This window comes from Triticum dicoccoides, chromosome 4A (assembly GCF_002162155.2).
Source record: "Triticum dicoccoides isolate Atlit2015 ecotype Zavitan chromosome 4A, WEW_v2.0, whole genome shotgun sequence".
Taxonomy (NCBI): Eukaryota; Viridiplantae; Streptophyta; class Magnoliopsida; order Poales; family Poaceae; genus Triticum; species Triticum dicoccoides.
Window position 1 is genome coordinate 703,663,901 of NC_041386.1, and position 15,334 is coordinate 703,679,234.

At 45.9% G+C, this 15,334-nt stretch overlaps 1 protein-coding gene and 1 pseudogene across 1 annotated transcript in view; both read right to left on the minus strand.

Moving 5' to 3' along the window:
• Positions 1-11,589: 11,589 nt before the first annotated feature.
• LOC119290058 lies at positions 11,590-12,340 on the minus strand (annotated as a pseudogene).
• Positions 12,341-14,544: 2,204 nt separating this feature from the next.
• The window catches only part of LOC119289781, a 2,296-nt gene continuing 1,506 nt past the window's right edge, over positions 14,545-15,334 (minus strand). Inside the window, exons 3-4 of the mRNA XM_037569002.1 lie at positions 14,952-15,252; positions 14,545-14,857 (exon numbers count right to left, since the gene is read on the minus strand). Of these exons, the coding sequence (XP_037424899.1) occupies positions 14,785-14,857; positions 14,952-15,252 (374 nt within the window). The 3' untranslated portion in view covers positions 14,545-14,784. The remainder of the gene's footprint in view (positions 14,858-14,951; positions 15,253-15,334) is intronic.

The window sequence follows — 15,334 nt, forward strand, 5'->3', positions numbered from 1 at the left end:
CCTTATGTGCTAGTTCGGCCGACTTGGTCTTACTTCCTCTTCCTAGGGGCTGACAATCATGCAGAAAAAAGTGTTCTACTCGCGTGAGAGACCGCCAATTTGGTGAGCTGCGCAGCATGGATCGAACGAACGTGCAACCCCAGCTCCTCCCTATGCCCTTTTTGGGCCGGCCCATGTATAGGGTGACGTGTCCACCTTTTTCTCATTTCAATTTTTAGTTTTTCAGTGTTTTCTTTTTAAAACAATTCAGGATTTTAAACAAAGAGTGAAAATCATAAAATTTAATATTTTTTGCAATTTCTCAAAAACAAAGAGTGAAAATCATAAAATTCCCACGAATTAAGAAAAATCATAGTTTTGAAAAATATTTGACAAATCCTAAAATATTTGTGATACTCACAGATGTTCACGTGTTCAAAAATGGTAAATTCTCACAGATTCACAATTTGTTTGTCTATTTCAAAAAATGCTCACAAATTCAAAAAAATTTCTTGAATTTCTATAATATGCTCAAATCTTCAAAAATGTTTGAAAATTTTGCATATTGGTTCTAAATTTCAGCAAAAAAATTCAAAAAAACTTTGCTGATTCAAAAGTATTCATGAACTCGAAACAAGTTTGTCAAAAATAAAAAATGTTCCTAAATTAAAAAAATTATTGTGAAATATGGAAAAATATTCTTTGGTTTAAAATCATGGTTCCCCTGTTCGAAAGAATACACAAACTTAAAAAAATGTGCTAGAATTTGAAAAATTCTAGTGAATTTGCAAAAAATGTTCACGACTTAAAAAAATGTTTGGGATTAAGAAAAATATTCACTTATTTGAAAATTGGTCACAATTTCAAAGACTGTTCATCGTTTTGAAAAATGTTCATTATTTTAAATATGTTCGCAAATTGAAAATAAAAAAGAAAACAAAAAAGAAATTAATAACAAAAATGGAAAAAAAGAAATAAAATGGAATATAAAAAGAAAATGAGAAAGGAAAGTAGAAAAGTAAAATGAAAAATGAAAATTAAAAAAAAGAAAAAAAATGAAAACCAAGAGGAAAAAAATCGGTTCAGATCTAGAAGCTTCCCAAACTGGTGAAGGGGAAATCCGGTAATGGGCTGGCCCATAAAAATATAGAGCGTGCGCACGCGTGTGGGGGGAGGGGAGGGGGTTACACAGCAGGTCGCTTGGTGGTGACCTTCTCAGACTCATGCGCCTGCAAAAAGAATGTTTGCTCTTCTTTGCCTGGTTCAACGAAAAACCACGCACGGCTGCCCTCATGTGCCTTGTGGCGCTAGAGCTCGAGTGGGAGAGTTTGGCAACAATCGAACGGTCGTTATATAGTCCAGTACATAAATCGAACGAGCCAATGTTAGATTCGAGCATGTAGCGCGATCCAATCTTGTGCAAAATTGTTCCTGCACTATAAAATGAAGTTAATCCCAAAGTATGCTTGGCATGCGAAAGAAATCATTACTAGGTGCACATACAGGGAAAAAGTGGAGTTGCTAAGTGGGCACAACCAAGAACAAATCATGGTGACATTATCCCATTGGCTTTGTAGACTAAACCGATTAGCGATCCAGTTTCTTCATTGGCTTCTTATCAACAAGGGCTTCTAAATTAGATTCCACGTGGCTAATTTGAAGTCAAAATAAAAAACCATTGAAACCAATCAACATAGGGTCTAGTTTCGAAGATCTACACCCGTCATGCTGGGAACCATACGTACCCTCTCCATTCCCGTCTATAGAAAACCCTTCGTATGTTTTACTGAAATGACTGAACCAATTCGGAGGAAGTCACAATTCAAGGAAAAAAAAGGTTAATCAAATAGCATAGGAGTTAATTAGCTAAGACTTCGCCAATTCTCATCAAGATGAGAATTAGCAAAACCGAAAAAGAAAAACTTCGAGCAAGTCGGGTCTATCAAGGACGGGCACTTGCATCTATTGCCGTCTTTCAGATGAGGGCAGTACACCAGCATCGGCCAGGATATAAAGTTCTAGTAGATTCAAGAGCTGATCACAATACACTCGACCCTGGTTGAGGCCTCCATCAGCTGCAGCACAAGCGGGCACTTCACCAGCAGCATGCTCGCCGACGGTGTCACGGGGAGGAGCGCCCGTAGTCAAGCCCCGGGGATGTAGCCATATTGGTGAACCTCGTTAACAAATCTCTGTGTCGTGTTCGTGTGATTGCTTGATCCTTGGATGATCAACGGTATGCCTCCGATTTATTCTAACAAAATCATTAGTAGATTCAAGAGCTGATCACAATACACTCGACCCTGGTTTAGGCCTCCATCAACTGCAGCACAAGCGGGCACTTCACCGACAGCGTGCTCGCTGACGTTGTCGTCAGCTCGCCATACTTGTACCGCACGGTGCCAACGACCCACAGGTCCACGGGGAAGACACCCGTTCCACTTCCCGTCGCATTATCGAAGTATCCGGCGGAGCTCCCCTGGAGCATGGCTCGCACCGTGTCGGTCCGCCGGACGCCCTGGAACGACAACGGCAAGGTGGCACGGCCGAACCGCTCTTCTTGGTAGAATCCCTCCACCTGCAGCCGGTCGTAGTAGATGGATACTCGTTTGCTCGGGTTCGAGATGGACACACCGGCTGTGAGGTTGTAGGACAGCAGCGGGGGGCTCGTCGTCGTGTTCAGGTTGAAGCTCCAGAGTGTTGCCGAGTCCACGGCCATCTGGATCGTCCGCGGACGGTAGATGAGCCAGATGAGGAGGGAGAGGACGCCTATGAAGGTGCAGATGCCGATGAAGACTCTCACCAGGATGCGGAATGGGGTCAAACGGCGGCGTGGGGGAGATTGGGCCGGAGGGCATGGATCAGAAGCGTAGTGGGTGGGCACGCCGCTGTCGACGTAACCCGTTTCGAAGGTGTAGACATGGCGTTCTTGCTGTGAATGGTACATGGCTAGAGGGAGACGACCAAGGTGACCTGACACGAAGGACTTGACAAATATAGTAGTGGATGCCCTTGTTCACAGCTGATCCCATCGATGTTGTATAAGATGCGGAGACAAAAACCGACAAAACCTTCGAGGCTCGTAGCGGCAATAATAATAAACATGCTTAAGAAAACTAGGCACGTCAACAATGGACGGTGGACGCAGCGAAGCAAACACGTGGAAATGAAGATTGTAGATTTGCAAATGCAAACAAAGACTGATGCTACAACTGTGCAAATAATTGTACTAAATCAACGACAATTAATATGGATCGAAAAGAGTAGAATATTTGTTATTTCGTTTATCACTTCAGAATTGAGAAGAATAAATCAAATTGGGCAGTCAGAAATCAACGCGACCTGCATGAGAATCTGCCGCGGCCGCACCCTAGAGCAACGACAGAGGAAGGCCCAGCCACCGCCGTCATCCACCGCCAGCCTTTGTCTAGCGGTGATCCGACGATGGCGACGAGATTAGGAGGCGGGCTGCTAGGGTTAGGAGGGCCATGAGGCAGCGACCAAATGGCACTCGTAGTTGTGGAATCAATTTTTTGTGTGCTGCCTGGTCACGGAGGCATCCATGGGTGTTTGGTAGCCGGATTTTGGTGTTTATGGTTGTAGATGCTCTAAATACTGCAGATTCCAAATATACCTTATTTAATTAATCTACTTAGCTACAATGTACAGCAACTCAATATATTTACAAAGCTGGTATACGTGCATTACTTCGTCAAGTTGTTGCAGCTTAATTATCCTGATTACCTCAGCAACTTTGTCACTGAAAAAGACTGACAAAATCTCTTTATTGTTTATCATGTCTGAGAAAATATGTTTCTTGATAACAAGCGTGTGTGCATACGTATACATGTAGTCATGGTAAATGACGAAGGCTTTCTCCATTGAGAAAGTAGTTACCTAGCTATCAAGTCATAGTCAAGTGAGAAAGACAAAATATTTGTACAGCTCCCGTTCGATTAATCCTGTACAGATCTTGTATGATCACGCACATAATTTTGTCATCTTATCTATCCTCACACACGTCATCTTCTACCGCTCTCACTTAACCTTCTCTCCTCCCACACCTAATGTTTCTCATCTTTATCCATACATTTTCTTAGCATCCTTTAGGGCATCTCCAACGGTGACCCTTAAATTGCCGCAACCGTTCGGACTGCACGGTTCAGATGTGTTGTGTTATCTAATGCCGGTCTGTATCGGTTCGCAAGACGGTCCAAATGTACTTTCTCCCGCAAACCGGAGACAAACGTGTGGTCTTTGCAGGCGTCTCGGTCGCTTCCAAGCCTGCGTCTGACTAGCCTACCCAAAAAAAATCGCCACCTCTCCCGCGCTTTCCACAGAGCGCCCGCTCCGCTTGCCGCGCCGCATTCATGCCGGTCCAAAGCATGCATCAGCCGACATTGATGCCGCGATTTCACCGGACGGGAGGGCGGCGCTGACGGATGCGACCTTTCGGGCGTAGACGTTTCAATGTGAATGACGCGTCCCAAGGAACCAACTCCCGCCACTACGCCACATTCAAGTAGGCTGACTGCACCTTCGCCTGGCTTGGCCGCGGCTATTTAAGTCGTGGTCGGCGACGCACAGAACCGCACTCCCCCTCCCCGAGCACCGCCCCCTCCCCTTCTCCATCTTCATTCCCAAGCCCCTCGACCTCTCCGAGCACAACGGCGGAGTAATGATGCTCCACGCCGGTAGGCAGAGTAGGTGGGAGCTCCTCCTCTGACGGTTCTGGCACCGCTACACATGCTCTCTGACCCATCGGCATTGTTGGGGAACGTAGTAATTTCAAAAAAATTCCTACGCACACGCAAGATCATGGTGATGCATAGCAACGAGAGGGAAGAGTGTGTCCACGTACCCTCGTAGACCGAAAGCGGAAGCATTAGCACAACACGGTTGATGTAGTCGTACGTCTTCACGATCCGACCGATCAAGTACCGAGCGTACGACACCTCCGAGTTCAGCACACGTTCAGCTCGATGACGTCCCACGAACTCCGATCCAGCAGAGCTTTGCGGGAGAGTTCCATCAGCACGACGGCGTGATGACGGTGTCGATGATGCTACCGACGCAGGGCTTTGCCTAAGCACCGCTACGATATTACCGAGGTGGCATATGGTGGAGGGGGGCACGGCACACGGCTAAGAGATCAAGAGATCAATTGTTGTGTCTAGAGGTGCCCCCCAGCCCCCGTATATAAAGGATCAAGGGGGAGGGGCGGGCGGCCAGGAGGAGGCGCGCCAGGGAGGAGTCCTACTCCCACCGGGAGTAGGACTCCTCCTTTTCCTAGTTGGAGTAGGAGGGGGAAGGAAGGGAGAGAGGAGAGGAAGGAAAGGGGGGCGTCGCCCCCCCCCCCCTCCTTGTCCTATTCAGACTAGAGGGGGAGGAGGCACGCGGCCTGCCCTAGCCGCCCCTCCTCTTCTCCACTTAGGGCCCATGAGGCCAATTAACCCCCCGGGGTGGTTCCGGTAACCCCCCGGTACTCAGGTATATGCCCGAAACCACCCGAAACTATTCCGGTGTCCGAACATAACCATCCAATATATCGATCTTTATGTCTCGACCATTTCGAGACTCCTCGTCATGTCCGTGATCATATCAGGGACTCCGAACTACCTTCGGTACATCAAAACACAAAAACTCATAATACTGATCGTCACTGAACTTTAAGCATGCGGACCCTACAGGTTCGAGAACTATGTAGACATGATCGAGACACGTCTCCGGTCAATAACCAATAGCGGAACCTGGATGCTCATATTGGCTCCTACATATTCTACGAAGATCTTTATTGGTCAAACCGCATAACAACATACGTTGTTCCCTTTGTCATTGGTATGTTACTTGCCCGAGATTCGATCGTCGGTATCTCAATACCTAGTTCAATCTCATTACCGGCAAGTCTCTTTACTCATTTCGTAATGCATCATCCCGCTACTAACTCATTAGTCACAATGCTTGCAAGGCTTATAGTGATGTGCATTACCGAGAGGGCTCAGAGATACCTCTCCGACAATCGGAGTGACAAATCCTAATCTCGAAATACGCCAACTCAACATATACCTTTGGAGACACCTGTAGAGCTCCTTTATGATCACCCAGTTATGTTGTGACGTTTGGTGGCACACAAAGTGTTCCTCCGGTAAACGGGAGTTGCATAATCTCATAGTCATAGGAACATGTATAAGTCATGAAGAAAGCAATAGCAACATTCTAAACGATCAAGTGCTGAGCTAACGGAATGGGTCAAGTCAATCACATCATTCTCCTAATGATGTGATCCCGTTAATCAAATGGCAACTCATGTCTATGGCTAGAAAACACAACCATCTTTGATCAACGAGCTAGTCAAGTAGAGGCATACTAGCGACATTATGTTTGTCTATGTGTATTCACACATGTATTATGTTTCCGGTTAATACAATTCTAGCATGAATAATAAATATTTATCATTACATAAGGAAATAAATAATAACTTTATTATTGCCTCTAGGGCATATTTCCTTCAGGCATCGACGACGGCTGGCTCCTACGCGAAGGACGAGATTGTCATATCCTCTGGCGATGAGGAAGACCAGACATCGCAGCAGTAGGCGCCCTGACTCCTTAAGAAAGCCGCTCTGACGGACAAAGATGTGGTCCGTTAGATCGAGATAATGACAGAGTGGTCGCACAATCACAGGGGCCCGTTGCCACCATCGCCGGTGCATGTCAAGTAGGAGCCGGCGTCCCTGCCGTGCCACTGTGTGAAGCGCGAGCCGTTGTCCCCGCTCCGGCCTATGAAGGACGAACCAGGCTTGCCCCAACACAACCGCGGCGCCCAAATCGGGCACCGCATGAATGACGAGCCGTCATCGCCCCTGGGTCATGGAGGAGCCAGCGTTCTTGCCGCGCAGCCAGCACAACCCCATGGACGTGCATTTGTCGCAGCCGCGCCGCCACCAACTCCTCGTCTTCGAGGAACCGTCGCCCAGAATCAAGAAGGAGTGTGTCCACCTCCTCCACTACCTCGGAGGAGGCGGTTATGGCGGTGCCTCGAGATCGAGGGCCATTGTATCTGAGGTGGAGCACGCGGCAAGGCAGTAGGTGATGTACGACTGGCACAACGTCGGTCGCCGCTCCGCGTTCGCAAAGAGTAACATGGCATCGAACTGGGTCTACAACGCCCCTGACCTCACCGCTGTGTGGGCAATCGACCGCTCCGTGACCACCGTGGAGATGGCCGCTAGGGGCCGTCGCCGCTCTTGATGGCGAGCTCGCCAACATCGGCGAGGAATGGGCACTTCATGACTGCTCCGCCAATGCCGGTAGTGGCAAGGCCACCACCTAGGCTCCGAAGGCAACATCGGCAGTGGTCGTGGCGGCACCCCACCCAGCGTAGTAGGAGGCGGACTGAATCCTACATGAGTGGCAGGCAGCGCCGGACAAGGATGACGTCGTGGCCCTCCGGTGGCGTTCCGCCGCTGGAGGGACGACAACGACGAGGCGACACAAAGGGTGACGGCAGCGTGACAGGGCAGGGCGGCCACGTGTACGAGGTGGTCGTCTGGTATAGGGTTTTGGATTTATTTTTTCTAGTTTTTTTTATGTTAAATGGTCGAAATATGGACCTTTTATGTAAATCCCCCAGTTTGAATGAATTTCGTCAAGTTTGTTCGTATTGGATGGTGGTTTCCTGCATCCACGGACTTGTACCCCTGTCTACGAACGGATGGGGGAGAAAATCTGCGGGTCGCCGTTGAAGATGCCCTTACATCTTTTTTTGATTGCATAGGCTGTCATTTGTACAAAAACAAAAGTGTTGTGTGAACAACCAGACCACTTTGACTGAGGTTATGGAGCAAAATGCTCAGTATTATTGTTAAAGTTCAAACTAATCTTGTATATACTTAGGTTTTGTTATTGAATATACACTTGTTTGATACTCCCTCCATCCAATAATCTAGTGTTAAAAATGCTCTTACATTATGGGACCGAATGAGTAATAGTTAGGGAATCTCCAAGGCGGACTCGTAAATCTCTCACAACCATCCGAACCGCGGAAGTCATCCAATGCCGATCTGTATCGGTCCGAGGGGCGGTCCGGGCGCAATTTCTCTCACAAATCGGAGAGAAACATGGGGGAGGTTTGCGGGAGTCCGGACAGATCTCAAGCTCGTTTCTCGCTGCCATGGCCCACCAAAACCCCCTTCCCCCTTCCACGCGTGCTCCTACCCGGCGCTAGCTGCCCACATTCATGCCGTTGTAGAGCGCGCCGCTCAACATTGAATACGCCTAAAGACGAACGCGACCTCTCGCTGCCTTCGCCATTGAAGCGGCACGCCGGCCGAGGATGCTACCCGCGATGCTTCTTCGGTGTCCGCGCCCGTTCAATGCCGGAGACGCGTGACTGAACGGGGTGGAACAGATATCAACAGCGCTAGTTTAATGTCGTTGCCCATCCGTCTGCGACCATTAAGTAGGCTCACCGGCTGAGAAACCTGCTACGACGCTGCTCATTGACGCACCCGGACGCCTCGCCTCATCGGAATCCGCTATATAAAGGTGGCCACACGAGGCTAACTCCACTCCACAACATCAGCCCCTCCACCATCCTCCTCCCTTTCTCTGCATCCGCCATGACCGCCAGCGGGAAAGCACTATGGGACAATCTATCACCGGAGATGAAGCACGCGGTAGCCGCCTTGCTTCCGCCTGGCATAGCCGCCGTGCCAGCCGGATCGAGGCCGGCTTGCCAGCCAGCTTGCCCGAGGTATCCGACGACGAGGACGACACCATGATGGAGACAGACTCCGACGATTCCGCCCCGGCTACCGTGCCTTCTGTGCATGCCGGCTTCACCATGGAGCAGGCGTAGGCACTGTTTTCTCAAAAATGTTAACAAATTCTCAACAACTGATGTTGAACACAAATTGCAAACCACGTGTTTAAAAAAATAATTTATCAACTTGTTTTGAAATGCAAACATTTCTTAAATTTGTGAACAAAAACTAATATAAAGCCGGAACATCTTTTGAAATTCCAGAACATTTTTAAAAATTATAAACAATATTTAAAAACAAGTACAATTTTTGTATTCCAAACAACATTTCAACCTTTTGAACTTATGAAAAAAATATTAATAAAGTTCAAGAAAAGAAAAATGAATTAACGGATAAAGAAAATAAAAAAGTAGAAAAAAATGATTAGGCCTTGGCCCAACTAGGCAACGACATCGCTCATTCTCAACCCGGTAATCCGACCCATGGGCGACCGCGCCCATGGACACCTGACCTCAATGGGTAGGGTATGGGTCACCATATTCAACCATTGATAAGCCCGATGGGTAACCTGATTAATCATGAGTGGGGTATGGGCATGGGGTTTTGCCCTTTGGGTGGCCCAATGGGTAATACATTTTTATTTCATACGAGGTGTGTGGTGAAGATACATGGTAATTAATTTGTTTAGTACACACTATTTTTCTAGGTTAGTTTAGTACACACCAACACTGCCGGTAAGGATGCATGTATGCGCCTTTGCTCTGCCTTTTATTTCTTGTCGATCGCTTCAGAATGGTAAGGCCCATAGTTGAATTGTATAAATACTACTAGTCTATGTATGTAACTTCATTTGCTCAAGAAAAATGTATGTAACTTCAAAATGGTGTTGTGCGTGGTTGGCAACAAAATGAACATAGGAGTAGCTCATTTAGTCCCACCTCGCTTGCTTGAGCCCACGGCTGGCTGTGCTGTACTATAAAGGGGACAAAGAAAGCAATCGGCAGAGTTCAAAGGAATGATAAACGCAAGATTAAGTCAGTTCGGCAAAATAAAAATGAATTGAAATGTTAGACCCGATGGGTGTACTATTGGGTCGGGTCACCCATCCGCTTACAGCATGGGCCTCCTTCTAAGATCGTGTGCAGACTGTACACCCGTTAAACATTCGGGTATGGATCTGGGAGAGCTTGACCCGCCAAACCTCACCTGACCTGACTACTAGGTTGATGCAGATTTGAAAAATGTTCATAGTTCTGAAAAGAAATAGCAGGGTCGGCCCAAGTGTTTATTGATCTGAAAATGTTCATTAATTTTGAAAAAAATCGCGGGCTTTGTAAAAAATTCATAAAAGTTGAAAAGAGTTTGACGATTTGAAAACAAAATTCATGGATTTAATAAAATGTTCATGAATTGAAGAAAAAGTTCATGATTTAAAAATAGTTTATGATTTTTTCAAAAGAAAAGGAAATTGAAAAAAAAAACGGACCAATGAAAACTGAAAAGAAAAAACAAATAGGCTCTCATTGGTTAGTGTTATATTTGAAGAAGAAAAAGAAGGTAATGATACACAATAAGAAAGTTGGCCAGTTCATTATTGTGGTTGTACTAAGCAAATAGGTGCTGGGTTCGAATGTTATCAAGGCATTTATTTTTTGAAGGTTTACCGAAGCGAAAAAATGTACAAAATGGATCGGCCCAGGGCGGAGAGAGTGTGTGCAGGACGTACATAAGCCGTATATAAAGAAATGTACTTTAAAAAGACCATCATGCCCTTTGTTAAGAAGGGGTATGGACAGATCTGGTACACCGATGTGTCTAAGGGGGTTGTACATCGAAGAAGAAGTGATTTGTACACATTTCTAAAGGAGTTGTACGAAGCAAACCCCAACTTTCAAAACTGAAGTTGTAGATGATGTAGATTATATCTACAAAGAGAAACCAACATTTGCCATGCCTTCTGTGAAACGTCGAGTCTTCTTATTATTCTCTTGAAATAAGCTTTCGCTTTGATGTATAGATCATTGAACTGAAGTACCCGCCATAGTTTATACATTATAGAAATATTAATTTGAAAGAATGAAGCAAATAATCTATTACGGCAACAGTGACGGCCTTGGCTTAACCAACAACTGGTCTTCTTAGCATCTTGCTGGAGATGGTGGTTTTCGGTTTTTGCCTTTTGTTCTGTCGGAGTTTCTGTGAAGATTGTCAAAAACTTGTAATAACTAGATGATACCCCGCACGTTGTTGCAGTAACTTTGTTAAAAAAATGCGTAAATAGTTGGTAAAAATAACTAAATCTAATGAAAAGAAAATATAAGACGGAAAAATATAAGAAAGTCTCTAAAAATAGAATATATATACTTTTGACTAACATGCAAAGGAAGTCTCTAAAAGAAAGTCTCCAAAAATACCATTTCAAACAAATATGTAAAGGATGACTACCATGCATGTATGATGTGGCAGCATTACATCCATAGATCAATACGAAAATAATTGTAATTTATACAATTGCATATGTGGCAGATTGTGTATGGCTTAGTGAGAGAGAAGACCTAAATGCATGGCCTTAGTCGGGACGTTTGGCTATGTGGCAGATTATGCATGGGTTAGTGGGAGAAAAGACTTAAATGCATGCCCTTAGTGGTGTCGTTAAGGCCGACACTTTGCATGTTGAGAGAATTGGGACCAACTTATTAAGAATGTAAGATTGGTGCTTGTGAGTTTTCACGACGTTGTAGGTGTTCAGACGGCAAGCACCTCACAACAGGTTTTCCACAAGTGCGTCGAACTCATCAGCTGGAAAATGGATCATAGACATGTGGTTTATTGTAGCTCTGTAGGATCAGATGGAGACGCTGTTGGGGATGCCCTTGCCGGTGACGCCGGGCTAGGAGAATGGTTTCATGAGCTGGTACGGCATGATGCAGGCGCGGCACCGGTTCTTGAGCTTCCTCTCCTTGTTCCTTATGTCGATGATCCCGTCCACCTCCTTAAGACACTCGCTGAACCTTAGGTATGCCGCCTGCATTATGGTGTCGTCACCCCACGGTGCACTCTCCATCCCTCCGAGGTACTCCTCGTCAGGAGAGTGACTGGAAAACACGTCCAACACCGTCATCACCAGCTTTGCATGCACCTGCAACGGGAAGCATTTTCGGAGCGCCTGGTCCGGGTTGTCCAGGAACTACTCAAAGGTCGCGGTGTCCACTGGCTCCTCCACCGGCATGTTGGTGTGTGCGATGGAGGGGCGGTTCAGGAAGTGTCCCCCGAAGTCTTACAGCTCGAAGTTTACCGCCGCGTGGTGCGCCGCCACGACCCACATGATGGTGGTGAGCTTGTGCGCTAGGTTCTCCTGCATATCTAGTTTAGGCCACCTCCTTCTTGTCGCCATGTCCCTCGGTGCGCACCTCCTTCTAGAGCGCCTGTAGTTCCACGTCGCTGGCGATGGTGGCAGCTTCCGGGTAATACTGGGAGACGTATACCAGTAGCCACCCCTTGATGGCGTCCCGGATGAGGAGCCCATCGTTAGCGAATGGGTAGTCTTTGATGGCAAGATTGAGGCCGTGCTCCGCCATGGGGTCCTCCCCGGCCATCGGTAACCAACTTTCCCATTACGTGGATAACTATTTTTGGGGTAGATGCACATTTTTTGCGGCTAACACTAGGAATTCCTAGAGTATATATTTATATATTTTGGGGTTTATATGGGTTACAAAAACGAATAAATCTAATACAAGGAATGTATTCCCTAGGTGCTAATACAAGGTACATTATATATAGTGATTGCATTTTCCTAAATTTCCTTTCACCGAATTATGATTTTGCCACTGGTAAAATAATTTATGCGTCAATTTTTCACCTGTTAGTGTTGAATCGATGGATGAATGAGGAAGAGATTATCTTTTAGAAAAAGAGAGGAGGGGTTAATTACGTGGAATGCTATTACCAAAATCGAGTATTGCAAATGGTAGAACCACGAGCAGCCCAAGTGTGAACAGAGAGAACCATATCAAATCTTGATAATCTGGGATTGATTTGCTGACTCTACATCTACATTTTCCAACTTTAGTTCCACTCGCTTGAACACATTACTTATCAAGACAAAAGTACAGCGTCCAATAGGTTTTTCAACTTTATGCTGATAATTGTTTGTAGGCAGACTCGTGTCACATATGACGTATTGTGAACATCTTTGAGCTTGGAGCATCGGTGGTACATAGATGCAAGACAACTAATTACAGGTAACTTCTGCCACACTATCATGATATCTTGGATCTTTCTTTTTTTTTGCGGGTGATGATATCTTGGATCTACCAGAACTAATTGTGTACTTTGTATGTGCTTCCCAAGACATGTGAATAACGAGAACACACACTCTACTAGATCAGGATAGAATTTGATAGGTGTCAAATTGTATGTTGTCTAGTAGTCACCATGTCTTCCACGGCCTCATTGCGTGTCCCTCGCCCCGGCTTACGTCTCGCCCATTTAAACTGGCCGAACTGATAACAATTGATTGCTTCCGGCCAATACTATGGGCCGACACATACACATGAATATAGAGCTAATCCATTTTTAAAGCTGATGGATTCCTGATAGGATGCATGTGAACGAGGTTTGTTGCCAGTGATTTGCTGTTCCTTGTTTCATTTTCTTCCTTTACTCCTTAGTGTCACGGGTATGGTTACAACTTACAAGTAGTGTATATATGCGAATATATGCACGGGCCTGTCGACTCCTCTTCTCCTATGACATTTTGGTCGATACACCCGGTTTATTCCCCAATTAACCAGTCTATTTGACCAGTTTTCACTGGTTTGACTGAGGGGAGGGAGGGTCGTATGTCGGAGCTTGAGGTCACACTAGATCTGGGTTTCTTTGGGTCTAACCAATGGTTTGGTCTGGTTTTTAAAACTATGCCTCTCACTCACCTCCACATCAGCCCTTATGTGCTAGCAGGGAATCATAACTCTCTCTTCTCCCGTGAAGTGTGTTGAGCTGGGCCAACTCAGTCTTGTTTTTTCATCCCGAGGGCTGACAATCGTGCAGGCAAAAAACTGTTGTGCTCGCATGAGTGCTCTTCTGGGCCTCTTGATCCCGGAAAAAGAACGGTTGCGCGAACCAACCTGTAGAATTGCTCCCACCGTTTACAGCATTTTCAACTTTATTGTGATGATTTTTGTAGCCATACTTGTGTCACACTAATGTATTGTGAACACCTTTGAGATTGGATCTTCCGTGGTACACACATGACAACTTATTATAGGTAACTTGTGGCACACTATCATGCTATCTTGGAACCATCAAAACAATTTTTTGAGTGATGTATATTCTTATATCCAGTGTTGTTTATGGGTCACCACGGGCTTGTTGTGCACCCACTCGCCCCACTCGCGTTTCGCCGACGCAAGCTCGCTGAACTGCTCATGATGGATTACTTCCGGACAGTGCTTTTGGGGAAGGCATACACGGAAATTAAGTGGTGCTTTCGGGGTAAATCTTAGCCAAACATATGGATTACACTCAATCATATTTTAGATGTGTTAATATACAGCCGGGACCATGCATGTTTTGGATGTAAACCTTCTTTCCCAGCGAGCTAACAGATCTTGTCTCGTAGGCAAACAACTTTTATTCCATAGTTAGCAAAAGTATAAAGCAGTGTAGCTTTCACATCGAGCTAGTTGTGACAATCTATACGTGAGTGTTATATAGCTAGCATGCAAAAAGGTGAACACTATCTCGAGTGTATGCATCCCTCGTTACATGTGAAGGAAGAGATATGCTTGTGCCATGATCAAAAGTGTATTGCTATTTACTAACCATCAGGTGTTCTATTACTTACAAAAGCACAAAGTTATACAGTTGTGAAAAATAGGTTCCAGTCCTTCTAAGCCCATACATCTCTCAGACATAGATGTAGGTGCATCATAAAGGTGCATCATAGGCTACCAGCGCAGGTGAAGAAAATGCAATTCTGGTCGCCCTCCTTGTCCTCTATTGTTGGCACCTTTTCTCTTCCACACCGTCTCACCCTCTATGTCTCTTTTTCCAATTGCTCCACGATATAGTCGGAGAAACACTCTTGTTTACAAAATCCCATCTCACCTCTGCAAAAAAAAAATACGAATCATGTCAAGCACACATAGAATAAAATTAACTGGATGCTAAGGGGAGTTGTTGAGTTGACAATCAATTGCTTACTTGAACATATAGACGGTGCCACTACCGATCCACCTGCGACATAGACCACATGACAGTATGGCTGCTTGGAATGGCCTCCTATTGCTCCAACTGAGGTTCGGTAGTGTAACCTCTAGGATCTCACGCGCGTTGGTGTGGATGAGAGGCCCGACCATGCGTAAACGTGCAGCGGTTGGTTCCATAATAGCAGAGACAATACCGGAGCCAGATCTCTCTGGGTTGTAGCGGCACCCTTTTGGCGATTGTGCTATATCGCTGAATCGCTTTAGTAGTGAGGCCATGGAGCGCTGAGATGATGCCCCTGGAATATTAATTGTAGGAACGGTCAGGTGGCAAAGGTGGTGCCTGATAGTTTGTCTTTGAGAGAATTCAGCTGCCCTATG